The 13,409-nt window shown below is 37.8% G+C and overlaps 1 protein-coding gene across 4 annotated transcripts in view; it reads right to left on the reverse strand.

Annotated features, from left to right (window-relative positions):
- Positions 1-13,409, reverse strand: part of CA10 (carbonic anhydrase 10) — a 201,084-nt gene that overhangs the window by 152,565 nt on the left and 35,110 nt on the right. For all 4 annotated transcript variants that reach the window (XM_048064456.2, XM_048064455.2, XM_066980306.1 and 1 more), the window contains one exon: positions 10,626-10,700. In XM_048064456.2, the coding sequence (XP_047920413.1) occupies positions 10,626-10,700 (75 nt within the window). The remainder of the gene's footprint in view (positions 1-10,625; positions 10,701-13,409) is intronic.

Here is a 13,409-nt window from a genome sequence, read left to right on the forward strand (position 1 = left end):
CCAAAGGACCTGCAGGAACATGTTTTTTCTTTTCTAATCAACACCATGGTGACCCTAGACAGACTAGCCTGATGATAACAGGCATCTCAAGTGGTTGGTTAGTTCTCCCAGAGCCTGCATTGTTACCTTGAACTCAGCTTATCTTTTCCGTTACCTACAACTCATTTAATATTTGTAAAATGACCTGTGTAAAGATCTCCATTTTCCACATAAATCCCCGTAACTGAAGCTCCTGGTTATTAAAGACATACAGAAAATAAGTTAAAGGGAGGTCATAAGATGGTCCTAAAAAAAAATATTTCTCCTTTGGGGGGCAACATTTATCAGCGATATGTTCTGGTGTCAAGTGAACGACTTCCAGCATGACCTGGTTATTTGCGTCACATATTTCAATATTTTTCTCTTTCCACCAGATCCTGAAGGCTGTAGGCTGTGATGTTGTCTACATGCACTTGTGAATTATAGCAGTGCCATTTGCACAGCTGTAGTTAACGACCTGTCAGGTTTCCCATTATGATGTTACGCTGTTATTTTCAGGGTTTATGTCCTGACTATAAAGTTGGTGACTGCTTGGTCTGGAAACACTAATGCATTTTTGTACATTTTATAAATACAAAATGAAAAAGTGCCCTAATAAAAAATCACACTCTATTCAGAAAGCAAAAAGTGGCAATTCTAAGTAATATTTTCACTTGTTGAAAAAAAATAATCAATAACATTAAGGAAGCTTCCTTTTTTTGGCCAGAGTCATTAATTCTAATGCGATTTACAGCTCTGAAAAGGGTCAGCAGGTAGCTGGAAATGCATTATGTAGGTGACTGTTTTAAGGTAAATTTCTTTGTAAGACATATTAAATGTCTTGGTGACTGCAAATAGCATGGATCCACAAATACCATGGTGGTATGATGTTATATGATAGCTGTATTTTAATATGTGTAAGTAACAGCAGTAAATTTTTGCCAAATAATCATTCCACATACTCTTAGGCAGGCAGACACGGCAAATGATGAGCATGGATTTTGCTCCTGAATTTGTTCAATGGATGCACGGTTCAGTGAATTCACAACTGACCTTTTTAGAGAGGTGCTACATGAGGAGGAAATTTTCACTGAGTACAAATGAGTGGTTTTAGACTATCAAGTCAATAGCAATCCCATAATTGAAGAGTAATCCTATACATACATGCACACGCTGCTTTTGGAAATAAATCTCTTGCAGGCTACTGAGTAAATACTATAATATTACAGTCCTCTGATTCCATATTTACAATTTAAATTATAGCTGTCTGTAAAGAAAGTACTTGCATATGGTATGACAGATCTCCTTTAGGCAAAAGTGTCATTTCCTTTTCTTTTTGACCTATTTCTCCCTTAGGCAGGGGACTGGATTTCACAAGGAAGTTTTGTGAGCAACAATAAATCTTTCATTGATGAGAAGTAACCGAGAGAGCATGCTACAACAGACCATATGCAGTGTAATGGTGTGATCTTATTCCACAGAAGTTTATTTTAGTTATAGATAAGTATGTGTCTGCAATTAGTATTATTTTCCTCTGTATGACTTGGCAAATTCTACCCCAATGACACTAAATTGTACTAATAAGATGTACAAACTGAAAATGGCATGCTGTATTAATAGGAAATCCTCAGTGGTGCTGGGTTCATCACCCATGTAACACTCAGGAATAATCTCCCTGAAGACAGTGTAATAAACTGATGTAAATATGCTCACCAAAATAAGAGATGGATTCCTAGTTGTTACTTGCAAACTGTAACTCTTAAAATATACTTCTCTTCATCAAAGTGCTTTACAAGAGTGTTTTTGTAAGTGGGATAATGACAGGAGGAGTGGTGAGGCACTCACTAACTGTTTCCATGCTAAACTATGATCCCTCCCGGTTCTATTCCCCCCCCTACAGTTTTCTAGAAGTACCTAAGCAAACTTAAGCTGCAGCATTGTATCCCTTCTGTGATTAAATCCAATGACGTGCCATTACAGAAGAACAAAGAAAAATACCGTTTCTTGGTACTCTCAGTGACTTCTTTCTCTATAAGGAAAAGTGTGGATTATTAATTTAGAGAAGTTCTTTGGGTCTCTGAGATTGAATAGCCACTGATTCTTCTATCAGATTTCTTTGTGCTTCAATTCTGCTTCTCTAGGACATGGATACCATCAAACCCCTATTGCCAAAGGGTGATATGAACTACTGATACCACAACTACTGTGTAAAGAGTAGCCTGTCATGGCATAAGATAAGAGAAGCTTACTGAATGTAACAACACGTATACTCAGCGGCACCAACATGCGGGAGCTTTGCTGGCTGGCACTTAAAATCGTTCTGAGCAATCCTTCAGACAAAGTAAGGATTTACAAGCTTTCAGTTATGACTTAGTCATGGACTACTGCTTTTATATTTGCAGCTTGTCAAGAATACAATAAACCTTTTCTGCTATATACCAGTATTTATATTTAGAATTCCTTCCTTTGATTTTAGGTCACAGTGAAGAACCTAAGAAAAACACTCCTAGTATCAGCCTTATTATTTCAGTGCAAACACCCAAACTTTAAATGATAGGTCTAAGGTCCTGTACAGCGATGATCGATTCTGTAATGCTTTTGACTCCACAGTGTGTAGGACAGCAGACCTTTTGGATACTTCTCCTTGTTCTCCTGTTTGAGGGTATAAATGTCAGCCACCATCTCTTAAACTTTCTTACATCTAGAAGCCATCTTCCACACAAGTTGTGATAGCCCTACCATCTACAGCTGTCACAAAGAATTAGTTATTTAGTTGTTCTTTCTTCTTATAACTCATACTAGTGTCACTGTAAGGTAAATAGAACAATTTCAAAAGAGTGGGAAAGAGGCATTTCAACTTCATCGGAAAGTAACTGGAGTTACTTTTCCCCAAATTGGCATCTGACCTTACAGTAAAGTGTGAGATGCAGTAATTGACAAGGATCTGCAGATAAGTGCCTTGAACATCTTCCATATTAGGGGAGATATTGCTTGTGTCTTAACAGAAGAAGCCTGCAGGTTCATTCAGCAGGAGAGGTACAAGACAGCTGGTAACACAGCAAGATACATCAGGCTATCCAGTGCAGTATTTGTTATAAAGGGAAGGCTTGACCTTTGCAGTACCTGACCGTGGCTAGAAATAGACAGGCAGACAACTTGAATCATTTGGTCTTTTCAGCATAATAAAGCAAAGTCCGAGACACATCTGTTACATGCAATTTTCATTCTGTGGATGTTAACTGTAAATTAGGAACAACAGCAACAAAAAAAAGCAGCCAAGAAAGGTAATTAGGCTGTTGATGGGAAAAGGGATTGGAGACCACTTCAGCAGAGAACTGTGGTCCAACCACAAGTACGGCAAGGTTTAAAATCTGAGATTTTCAGAGATCTTTACTGTGCTTAGTTCACAATAGAATGCCCTGGAGAACTGTGTAATGTCTTGAGGTCCTGTTTATCTTCCTCTGCATGGACTCAATATTTTGTTATAGTCTTCCTTTACTGCTAAGCAGAACTAATGGAGAAAGTGATAAAAAGCTGAAGTTGCTTTCTTCTGATTAAGAAATATTCTACCTATTACTATCAAGCATAGAACATCCATAGACAGAAGGTTCTCTTTGATTCTGCCTGCTCACACTACCCACCACTGCAACATTAAAAGTCCACAGGCCACAGATGAGGGAAGAAATCAGCTATGACTGGGACAAATAGTTTATCACAGTTTTTATAATGTATTTTGATCAAGATAATGTGACTAACACATACTTTCCCCATCAGTCTCTTATTTTATTCCCTTTCATTCTTGTCCTTCCTTCCTTTTGCCATACTACCAGAAAGGGAGTTTCCAAAAACCCCTCACTGCCTGTCAGCCTTTGCATCTCTGGACAAAACACCATCCAGAAGGCAGTAGTGGCTGTTTTTCTTCCTGGTTTGAGGCTGACCACAGTTATTAATTCAGGAAACAGTCTCTCAGAAAGCATCCAGGGAGATATCTAGGTAATTCAAAACTATCTTGAAATGAGGAACCAATTAGAAGAAAACTTCCTGTGCAGATTGGAAAGCCACTGCAGATGTTGGATATAGCTTAAAAAAAACATTCCTATTTAATGCAACCATCTTTGTTGGCATGCCCTTGTAAGGGCTAGCCACAGCCAACAGAAATGTCAGCAAACAGGGAGTTCATATCAGCCACAGTGGTTTGTGCCTTTGAAGTTTGTTTTGTACTGCTTACATGGTAGATGAGAATTCAGGATTCAGCTTGGTTGACAAACCCAGGGAAGGATCACTACCAAAGCTTTTAAGACAAAGCCCTTAATCCTGCTTAATTACTTAGAGTTACTGGACAGACAAAATACCACTGGGCTACAGCCAGATGAATGAGCACCTTGTGTGTTCTCACTGGAACTTGCTATGAAAGCGCTGACGAGCTGAGCAACTTGCCCCTAGTGCACATCCCAGAATGCTGTTAAATTTAAACTTCTGTTCAGCAGCAATTTCTTAAATGAATAAACTAATACCATTTCTCACACATACAGCTTCACACTTAATGTCAGCTTTGATTTTTCTACTGCTGCTGTGATTGTTATTGAAGGGGAACATTGCAGATCACCACCCAAATCGAGTATCTCATTATTTCTCCATCTATTCATGAAAGCAAGCAGATTCAGATTTGTATTAAAAGCAGGTAAATACATAAAACAACTCATGGTATTTATATTTGCTTAAAGCTTTGTGTGATCTAAAGTTCAGAGACACAGCTTGAGATTGTTAAATACACCTTCTGCCATAAGGAAGTATGGCATTGTTCTTAGTTGTATCAGTGACTTGCCAAGGGATATTTCATCTCACAGTAAAATGTGAGCCACTACATAACACGAGTATTGGAGGCTTTGCCAGGAAAATCTAATGCACCAAACCTTTGTCTGAAAAATTCAGAATTTAATTCAGACAGTACCCCAAAAAACCTTTCTTTCAGTAAGAATAAAAGTAGACTAAACCGGGAGACCAGGTTGTATCACATGGTATTATACTTCCTTGTGAAGGTATACTATTATGTAGAATCATAACCAGATCCCAATATGCTAAGTTCCATATTTATTCATATGTTTTCATATTTAAGTTCAGGGATAAATCAAACCATTGAGGTCTAAGTTGCCCTCTAACCAGCCTCTTTATATCTTTAAGATAAATACTCAAATTTTCAGGCTGATTCTGATGGTCTCAGTAAGCACAGTGCTACTACTCGTGGGAGAAAGTGATAAAAATGATCTCAAACTCAATGCTGTAATTTGGTTTCAATTCAGAAGATGAGCAAATGATGCCATATCTGGTATTAAAAATGAGGTCATCAAATGTCCACTGTCAATAATTTTCCTTTCTTCTTCCAAGTTAAAAGCAGTCAACTCACATGTTCCTTGCTATTTTAAAATAATAGATGGTATCAATTAATTCAAAAATGAGACTGGCTTTGCTTTTTATTGTATTTGACTCCCATAAAACAAACAAAAAACACTACTTAGTTTCCTTTCTGATTACAGTATTTGTAAACAGTCCATTTTTGCAGAATCACCGAAGTAAAAAAAAAAAAAAAATCTATTACAAAATATATTTCCTTCAAGCTATCTTTAAATGACAACCAAAGCTGAAATATTGTATATACTAACCTAAGTTCCAATCAATAAATGAATGCTTTCCAGAATCTATGCTTTATCACCCTGCAGAAATGAAGTATTCCAATATATTGCTTTCTAAAAGAAAGACTGCTATTATTGTTCCAATAAATAATTATATATGGCTGGTTAATTCTTCAGAGTTGGCACTAGACTGAATGATTTTGAGAGTGCATGCAGACTGTTTAAAACACTATTGTAGCTCAGACAGCACCACTGTTTTCACTGACAAGCAAAATGCACCAGACGGTGAGCAATGCTACAGCCTCCTTAAGTCCCAAAATAAGACAAGAAGAAATGTTACAGTTAGTATATAAGGGAGCAATGCGGGAATAGCAGTCAGTAGGTTTATGTTTTGTATTATGTAAGCAGCCAAACTAAATGAGTACTGACCTCAACATATAAAATAAACGTTCTGAAAAGCTCATGCACTAAGCCATCCTCCAGTTACACAGGAGTTTAAGATGTCTCTGGGTGTGAAGTTTCAGGCCTTGGACAAATGGTTCATGGTTCTTACAGTGACCTATCTGTCAAAGGTTAGTTTTGAACATGTACATAAATTTGTAATTGAAAAGAAATCTTAATGACCACACAGGAGATACTGAAGACAGTTGAACTGCCTGCACAGGCCACAGCAAAAACATATTGATAGAGCAGGAAGTTTAATACCAGGTTTTGGCACTCATGACCACAATTGTTGGATATTTCAGGCTTCTTTTTCCTTGTAAATCACTACCAAATTCATGAATTTCCTTCTTGGAGGGAATTTCTTAGTGCTTCACAAGTCCTGGCCCTGTGTTCCTTTCGAGTCATTGTAGCTTTACCAGCTGGTCTATGTTAGGGCATAATCCCATCAACAGCAGTCTAGCATGAGCAGCATTAATCTCTAGCCGTTTCTTCCCTTTTACAGTACAACGAGTTACAAAAGGAACTATGAAAAACAGATTTCTCATCTCAGAGAAATGGGTAGCCTCTGATTTGGTGATCTGTAGCCAGTAATGAATCACTGCGGAATTAGATCTTTATCTGGAGTGAAAGTAATTTTACAACTTCTAGAATACAGAAGGAGAAGAAAATTATCTGCTTCAAAAAAATGGCTTCTTCCTCATAGCTAAGATCAGCATTATCACCATGTAAAGTAACTTCACGCTTGCTACGATTCAGTAAGGGTCACGAAAACAGTCTCTTCCCAGGGCAAGAAACACTCATGCCCTTCTATTAACATATATTCCACAAATTTGGTAACAGGATGGAGTTTTGGCAAGAGAAGTCTATGACCACAAATTAGGTTTAACCACCTTTGTATTTTATACATACCACAGCACACTATTGTGATGTTACAAAAAAAACATGAACGTGATCAAGAGAATCAATACAGTCAGACACAAGAGTATCAAAGGTTGTGAGCATGTATCTGAAGTACAAGAAATGGTACAGAGCAGTTTGAAATATTATTGCTTTTGCCACCCTGAAAATGCTTGCATGACTGCAATACACAACATATTGAAAGTCACAGCAAAGCTCAGCCAAACAAAGGATATACCAAGAGAAGTATTTTAACCCATCATGAACTACTTTGATATTCCATACAAAGTCTGTGTAGTGAAAGTATGTAATATAGATTATTTGATTATTATGCAAATCACCAAGCTGAAAGAAAAGTACCCATTCTTCATCCTTGAACATTCCCTGAAGTTTAATTCAGAACCTAATTTGCATTCAATTAACATTTTAAAGCACTACTTCCTAGTTTGTTTGCCTACGTGATTTAAATCATAAGAGCAGTTCTTTGCTTTTAGGAACAGGTGAGAGATGGAAAAGATCTCTGGTATGCACAGAGACCCAGCCAGCCACTGAGGCACCCCCCTTCCTGTGCTGAGCAACTCTGCACCCTTAGCAAGTAAGGCTTAGCACTAAGACAGACCTGAGCCACAGTTACTATGAGAAAACTGAAAAACTTGACAGTCACCATCACTCTCTTCTCAGTTGAGCAGTGCAAGAATGGGGGGTTGAGAAGACACTGTGAGGGGCCTTGTAGCTCATCTCTGCTTATATCTCCTCCTAGCTGTGAGATACAAATCAGTGATTGTAACCCACTGGTTGATAACATGTAATTTAAGCTGTGAATTCAAGATTCTGGGAAAAATAATGTGTGCCGCTACAGGTGTTATGATTGGAAAGGGATTTAAAATAATGTTTCTAAAATCTGTCCCAGAATATACAGAGAGGGGAATGTAATGAAGTATGGTTTGATTTTATGAAATGCTCAAAAACAAATTTGTGCAGGATCCACAGCATTAGTTAGGACCTGAAATACATCCAAAACAGTATTCAACTGAAAAACTTATGAATGGAATATTCTAATGTAGGCACTTTGTGGTATACTCCTAAATGTGTACTTACATAGCTATAAATGAAACAAGAAGTAATAGTGCAAAATAAGACAGTGACTTTGCTTTGAAGTAGGCAAACAGTATTCATACAGCCAAGGCCATGACAAACTCCATCAACTCATCCTGAAGTGTTTCATAGTACAGTTACCCTCAATTAGTCATCTCTATGCCTGTGGTTTCTCCCCCAAGCAGATAGAGCTATATTTGTGTCAATCACATTGCTTACACTGACAAAAGATGCCAATTTTGAGCTGCAATGACAGAGGCTTGGACAAATACTCCTTTCTAATAGCTTTTGGGGCAGTAACTTCCAGCACAAGGACAGGACAAACAGCTGTAGAAGGGAAACATCTTTGCACATGGCTATAGCTGTTTGCTTCAGGCGCACCAGTCAGCACCTTCAGCTATAGCTCCTCAGGCTGCCCATCAGCTATCACCTCTCAGGTGTTAATTAGCATCTCATGTGAGATCTGATGTGTGACTGCTAGCATTATGTATGAGTTTAATATGCACTAACATATCCTTTGTGATGTGTTTGTCTGAGATCATAGCCATAAAATGAATCATTGAAATGCTTTAAATGTGGTTGTCAAAGACTCCAAAGTTGCTGAAAAGAATTAGTTGTTTGTTCTGTAAAAATTTGTGGGAGTTCTCTCTACTGCTGGGGCTCATAGGTTGTAGAGTTGAATTTGAAAGACGTGTGACGTTCTGCAGGGAAGGTGCCCCCAGATTACCCTTACTTTCTGCATGGCTACATCAGTGAGCTGTTCATGATAGTCCTTCTGGACCAATTATTCTTGATTATGTATGCTAAGTTAGTCCAATATTTAACATGCATTGGGTAATTCCAGGTTCTTTCAGAAAGGATGTCTTTCTCTGCACTAGTCTAAAAGGTCTTCCGTCTTGAATGTCTGAATCATGACTGTTCCCTCCTGATTCTTCTAAGGATATTCAGCATGTTCCCAAGCCCAAATTTCTCATGGTATTAAGACTGGAATACCACAAGCATCTACATGTTCTTCAAAGCTTACTATGATTTCCAGGTTTTCTTCCCCACTGTTAACATTAGGAACTAAACATGCACACACTGTAGTGTATGACAGGCCAAATGATTCTCAAGTAAACCTGAAAAGCAGCTTTGTATTGCATCGATATGAAATTAAGCTCTGGGCTTGTAGATGTTGATTTTTATATGTGTTTTCACATGACTTTCCATGCCAGAAACGTCTGCATTGAAATATTTCATCTAATTTGCACTAGCATTCCTATCGAGATAATCAACATTTTGGATATTTCTAATGACTGTCAGATTGTATCTGTTGTCACAACAGTGAAAATATCTATGATAGATTAAATCAACAGATTCTTAGGAATAGTTCGTATCATGGCAAAGTAATGTGTTCTAGTACATTGATGAAATAAAGATCGTGTAACAGTTTTTATGGTGCATTCATGACAGAACTTGAAGCACTGTTTCAACTTATAATACATAGCTAATATAAATAAATTAATACATGTTTGTCTCAATCACATTGAAAACATTGAACAAAATCAGGGAATGTCTCTGAGTAAACAGTGAATGCATACTGAGCAAGCAATGAATAGAAAATGAACATTGCTAAAGTTTCCTGTACGCCCCCTCTAGTGGAAGCAACTAGTCAAATGGAACAGTAAAGGCCCAAAAAAGTCATTTTGTTTGAAAGGAAGAATAAAATAATTTAGAGAAATGGAGCACAAAAAGATCAGGTATCAAATGAGAGTCAAAAACAAAAAGAAGTGAGTCTAAGAACAACTAGTATCTCAGGCAGCTTGAATCCTGAAATGTTAGAGAGAGAACTAGAAAAGAGCAAGCTAAGGCCTAATCAGAGCGCAGGTTATTTAAGGAGCATATGTCATTAGGATTCCTGGTATAAATGTTTTGGAGGAACTCTACCAGTATTGAGAACACTGGGCTACTGCTATCCTGAATTTCACTTCTGTCTATCAGGCAAATTCAGTTGGCATTGCTCATTTATATCCTTTTAGCTACCCACTGATTATTTACCATTTACTAAATCTTACTGAAGCCAAGTTAAGGTTTCGTCTTTTTCCCCCCCCAGTGTTTCTTGTTTTGAAAACCAAAAACAGTGGAAATTTGCATTTAGGTTCATGTTTCAATTATGTTGCTTGTTGTTTTCCTAATACACTCTATTTATAGAAATGGGATTGTCTAAAAGTGATAAAAGTGACATCACATAAGCACAGTCCTGCTTTTCAGTCTTCCCTTTCTCTTTCCTATACACAGAGTGCATTCGCTGTGAGAAAACAGGAATGTCATCAAAGCAATTTCTCTTTCCCTGAAAACAGCGATGGTCTTCAGAGCATATATTGATAAAAACTTTTCTACCTTTAATAATAATATGATGTTGATTACCTGTGTACTTCACATCTTTGCAGTCTATTAAAAAACAAACCTAAAAAAACTACGCCACCCCAAACTCAATTATACTAATTTCCAGTGGGGAAAAAAAAAAAAGAAAAAAAAAAAAGATTTTTAAAATGCACTTACCTGGAACAAAGCTTCCCTGGACCACCTCCTTATAAGCCCACCAGCCCTCATGGATTTTTGGTGAATTTTGTTGAGCTACAAAGAAATAAACAAATCATAAAATTAACACAAGGCATAGGAAGTATTTAATTACAAGAACTTTGGGAACTCTAAATAGAATATCATCGTCAACAGAGGAGCCATTCCTTAAGTTCCCAAATGATGTCTGTTCAATTTACTGAATTATGTTAGTGCCTCTATCTTAGAGCACCTTTTCCCTGTTTCTCAGACAGTAAAACATACCTTCTGAAGAACTGATCACTAAATGTAAAATTTCAAATAAAAAGTGAGAATTTGTAACACTTGTGAACACTTCTGTGCCAACCATAAATTCAACACAGTATAAAAATGCAGATAGAAAGAGTGCACTGCAATCATTTTTGGTAGTCAGTATCGGAGCCCAAGTTTGTAGACTGAGCAGCAGTTCTCCCCTTCCTTTCCCAAATTCTCCAGTAATCTCTCACTTTGAATGGGAAGAAGCGAGGGAGTGAACTGCAGGCAACAGCTGTATCTATAACTGTTTCTCCTCTCATCCCATCTGCCCTGATTTCCAAAACTAGAATGGAAATGGGTAACCCATGGCTTTACAAACATTGGCTCATACTATACTGCTCAGGCAGGAAGATAAGGTTTTTCTGCCATCTTCTCTGTCCGCAGCGTAGCACCCACTGGTTGTCCCCACCCCAGTCATACTGTAAGCTAGGCAAGATGCTTGCTTCTGTTACCTATGACGTGCAACTCTACAGCACAGTGCAGTTAAACAATAAAAGCTTTCTCTGCCCAATATTCTGAATGCCATAAAGATAAAAATCTAAGCTTTGGATAATATTTGTCCCTGATGAGACCATTGCTTAAACAACTTCTTTACGTTCCCTGAGAAGCAAAGAATAAAAAGGTCTTGACCACTCCATGAGGTCATTGCTTCCTTTTGACTTGCAGGAAATCAGCACTGGCACAAATTTTATGGTTAAAATATAAAGTATTAATACAAAAATACACAATATAATAGTTTCAAAGCATATACAGACACAGCAAGACGAACGTTCAGTTGATTTCCCTAAGACAGCAGATCAGACAATATGCAAATGTTCTGCCATCACTTGTGTTTTGCTTGATGTCTTCATGTTTAGAGCAACTCTCTTTCACTGAGCTACAGAAAGCTCAGCTAGGTTGTGTATTATTAGCTTTTTTTTTTTTTAAATCAGATACTTTCAATCCCTTGCGCTAGGTCTAAGAAATTTTAACATCTAGTACACAGCTACAAAGATGCTGGATTTAGCAGCTTTCTGCTGCAGTTTCATTTCTAGATCACATATTATATACAGAAGGCACAATTACCCTGGGAAAAGTTCCAATATAATAAAATTGTTGTTGTTGTCATTAAAACTTACAAAGAGAATGTGATATTCAGACTAAAAGGGATAAAAGATGAGGACCACTACACACTGTTCTATCAGCAACAAAATAATAGTTATGATTTAACTGACTGTAAATTGCAGAAACAAAAGTAAAGCTGAAGTTAATTAAACATACTGACAGAAGGCCCAACACTTTCTGCTTACCAGAAGCCTAGGCACACAGTGGAATGGGGTACTTCTGGATGTAGAATTCCCTTTGCAGTACTCACACTTGTGCCATCAGTTGAATGGTGACATGTTAAACTGAAAGGGCTGCCATACTGCGTACTCTTTGCCATCTGCAGATGACATTACCTTCACTTTTTAACCTCTGTATCACTGTGTAGAGAACTCAAACTGTGTCTGGCTTTGTTGTGCTGGACTACACTATAAAAACATTTGGAAAATGGCAAATCCCAACCCACAATCTAAAATATCTGAGCAGCAAAATATTCATACCCAGTCTGAACGGTGATTTTTGGAATCTCAGCACTGGTTCACAGAGGTTACTTTTATGCTTATGTGCAACAGAAGGCCTTAAAGATTTCAGGATGCTTCAGCAATAGGAGAGAACACTAATACGTGAGTCCCAAAAAGCACAGCAATTATTCTTCCACTTAAAATTCCCCAGAAAATTAAAGTGCATTCAAGTCATTGCTAATACACACATCTAAAAAGCTAGTACAGCCAACCGGGCAGCTGCATTTTAAGATTTTTGCCATATTTTTAAAAATCTGTTGCATTAGTATGGAAACAAAGACTGCACGAGATGAGCAAGAAAATTAGATTATCAAAGCTTTGTACTAAATAATTGGATGTCTGTGCAATCACTTCAGCTATCAAAGAAGACCATGACCTGGCATCACTCTGCACTTCCCCCAGATACCAGATCCTTATCTCTTCAATATACATGAAAATGAAACATACAAAAACGAATGCAATAAGCAAAATAATCTGCTTTTCCACAGCTATACAAAATGCCTAAGATAGAGCAAGAGCACTGGTGGGCTACTGCTGATTCACAGAAAACTGAGGCCACTGAGGAAATTGAGAAGAAAGGCACATTGTTGTTCTGAGGGAGGAGCTAGGGAGCTGCCCAGTGCCCTGCCAAGGCCTCCTGAACCCTGAAACCTCTATCTTTTATACCAGTTCAGGCAAAACATCCTGCAGTAACAGCACAGTGACTGAACACTGATTTTCACTCTGTCGTGCATATGAAATCTAGCTTGGTGCCAAAGATTTACTCCGATTGATCCTGCAGGGACTTTGCTTAAGAAAGAAGATTTATAAAGCTCTCATTCCTCTTACTGCAGAAGGAAAAGGGACTGGTAAGGGCAAGAAGCAGTGA

The sequence above is a fragment of the Anser cygnoides genome, chromosome 19 (assembly GCF_040182565.1).
Source record: "Anser cygnoides isolate HZ-2024a breed goose chromosome 19, Taihu_goose_T2T_genome, whole genome shotgun sequence".
In the NCBI taxonomy this organism is placed as follows: domain Eukaryota; kingdom Metazoa; phylum Chordata; class Aves; order Anseriformes; family Anatidae; genus Anser; species Anser cygnoides.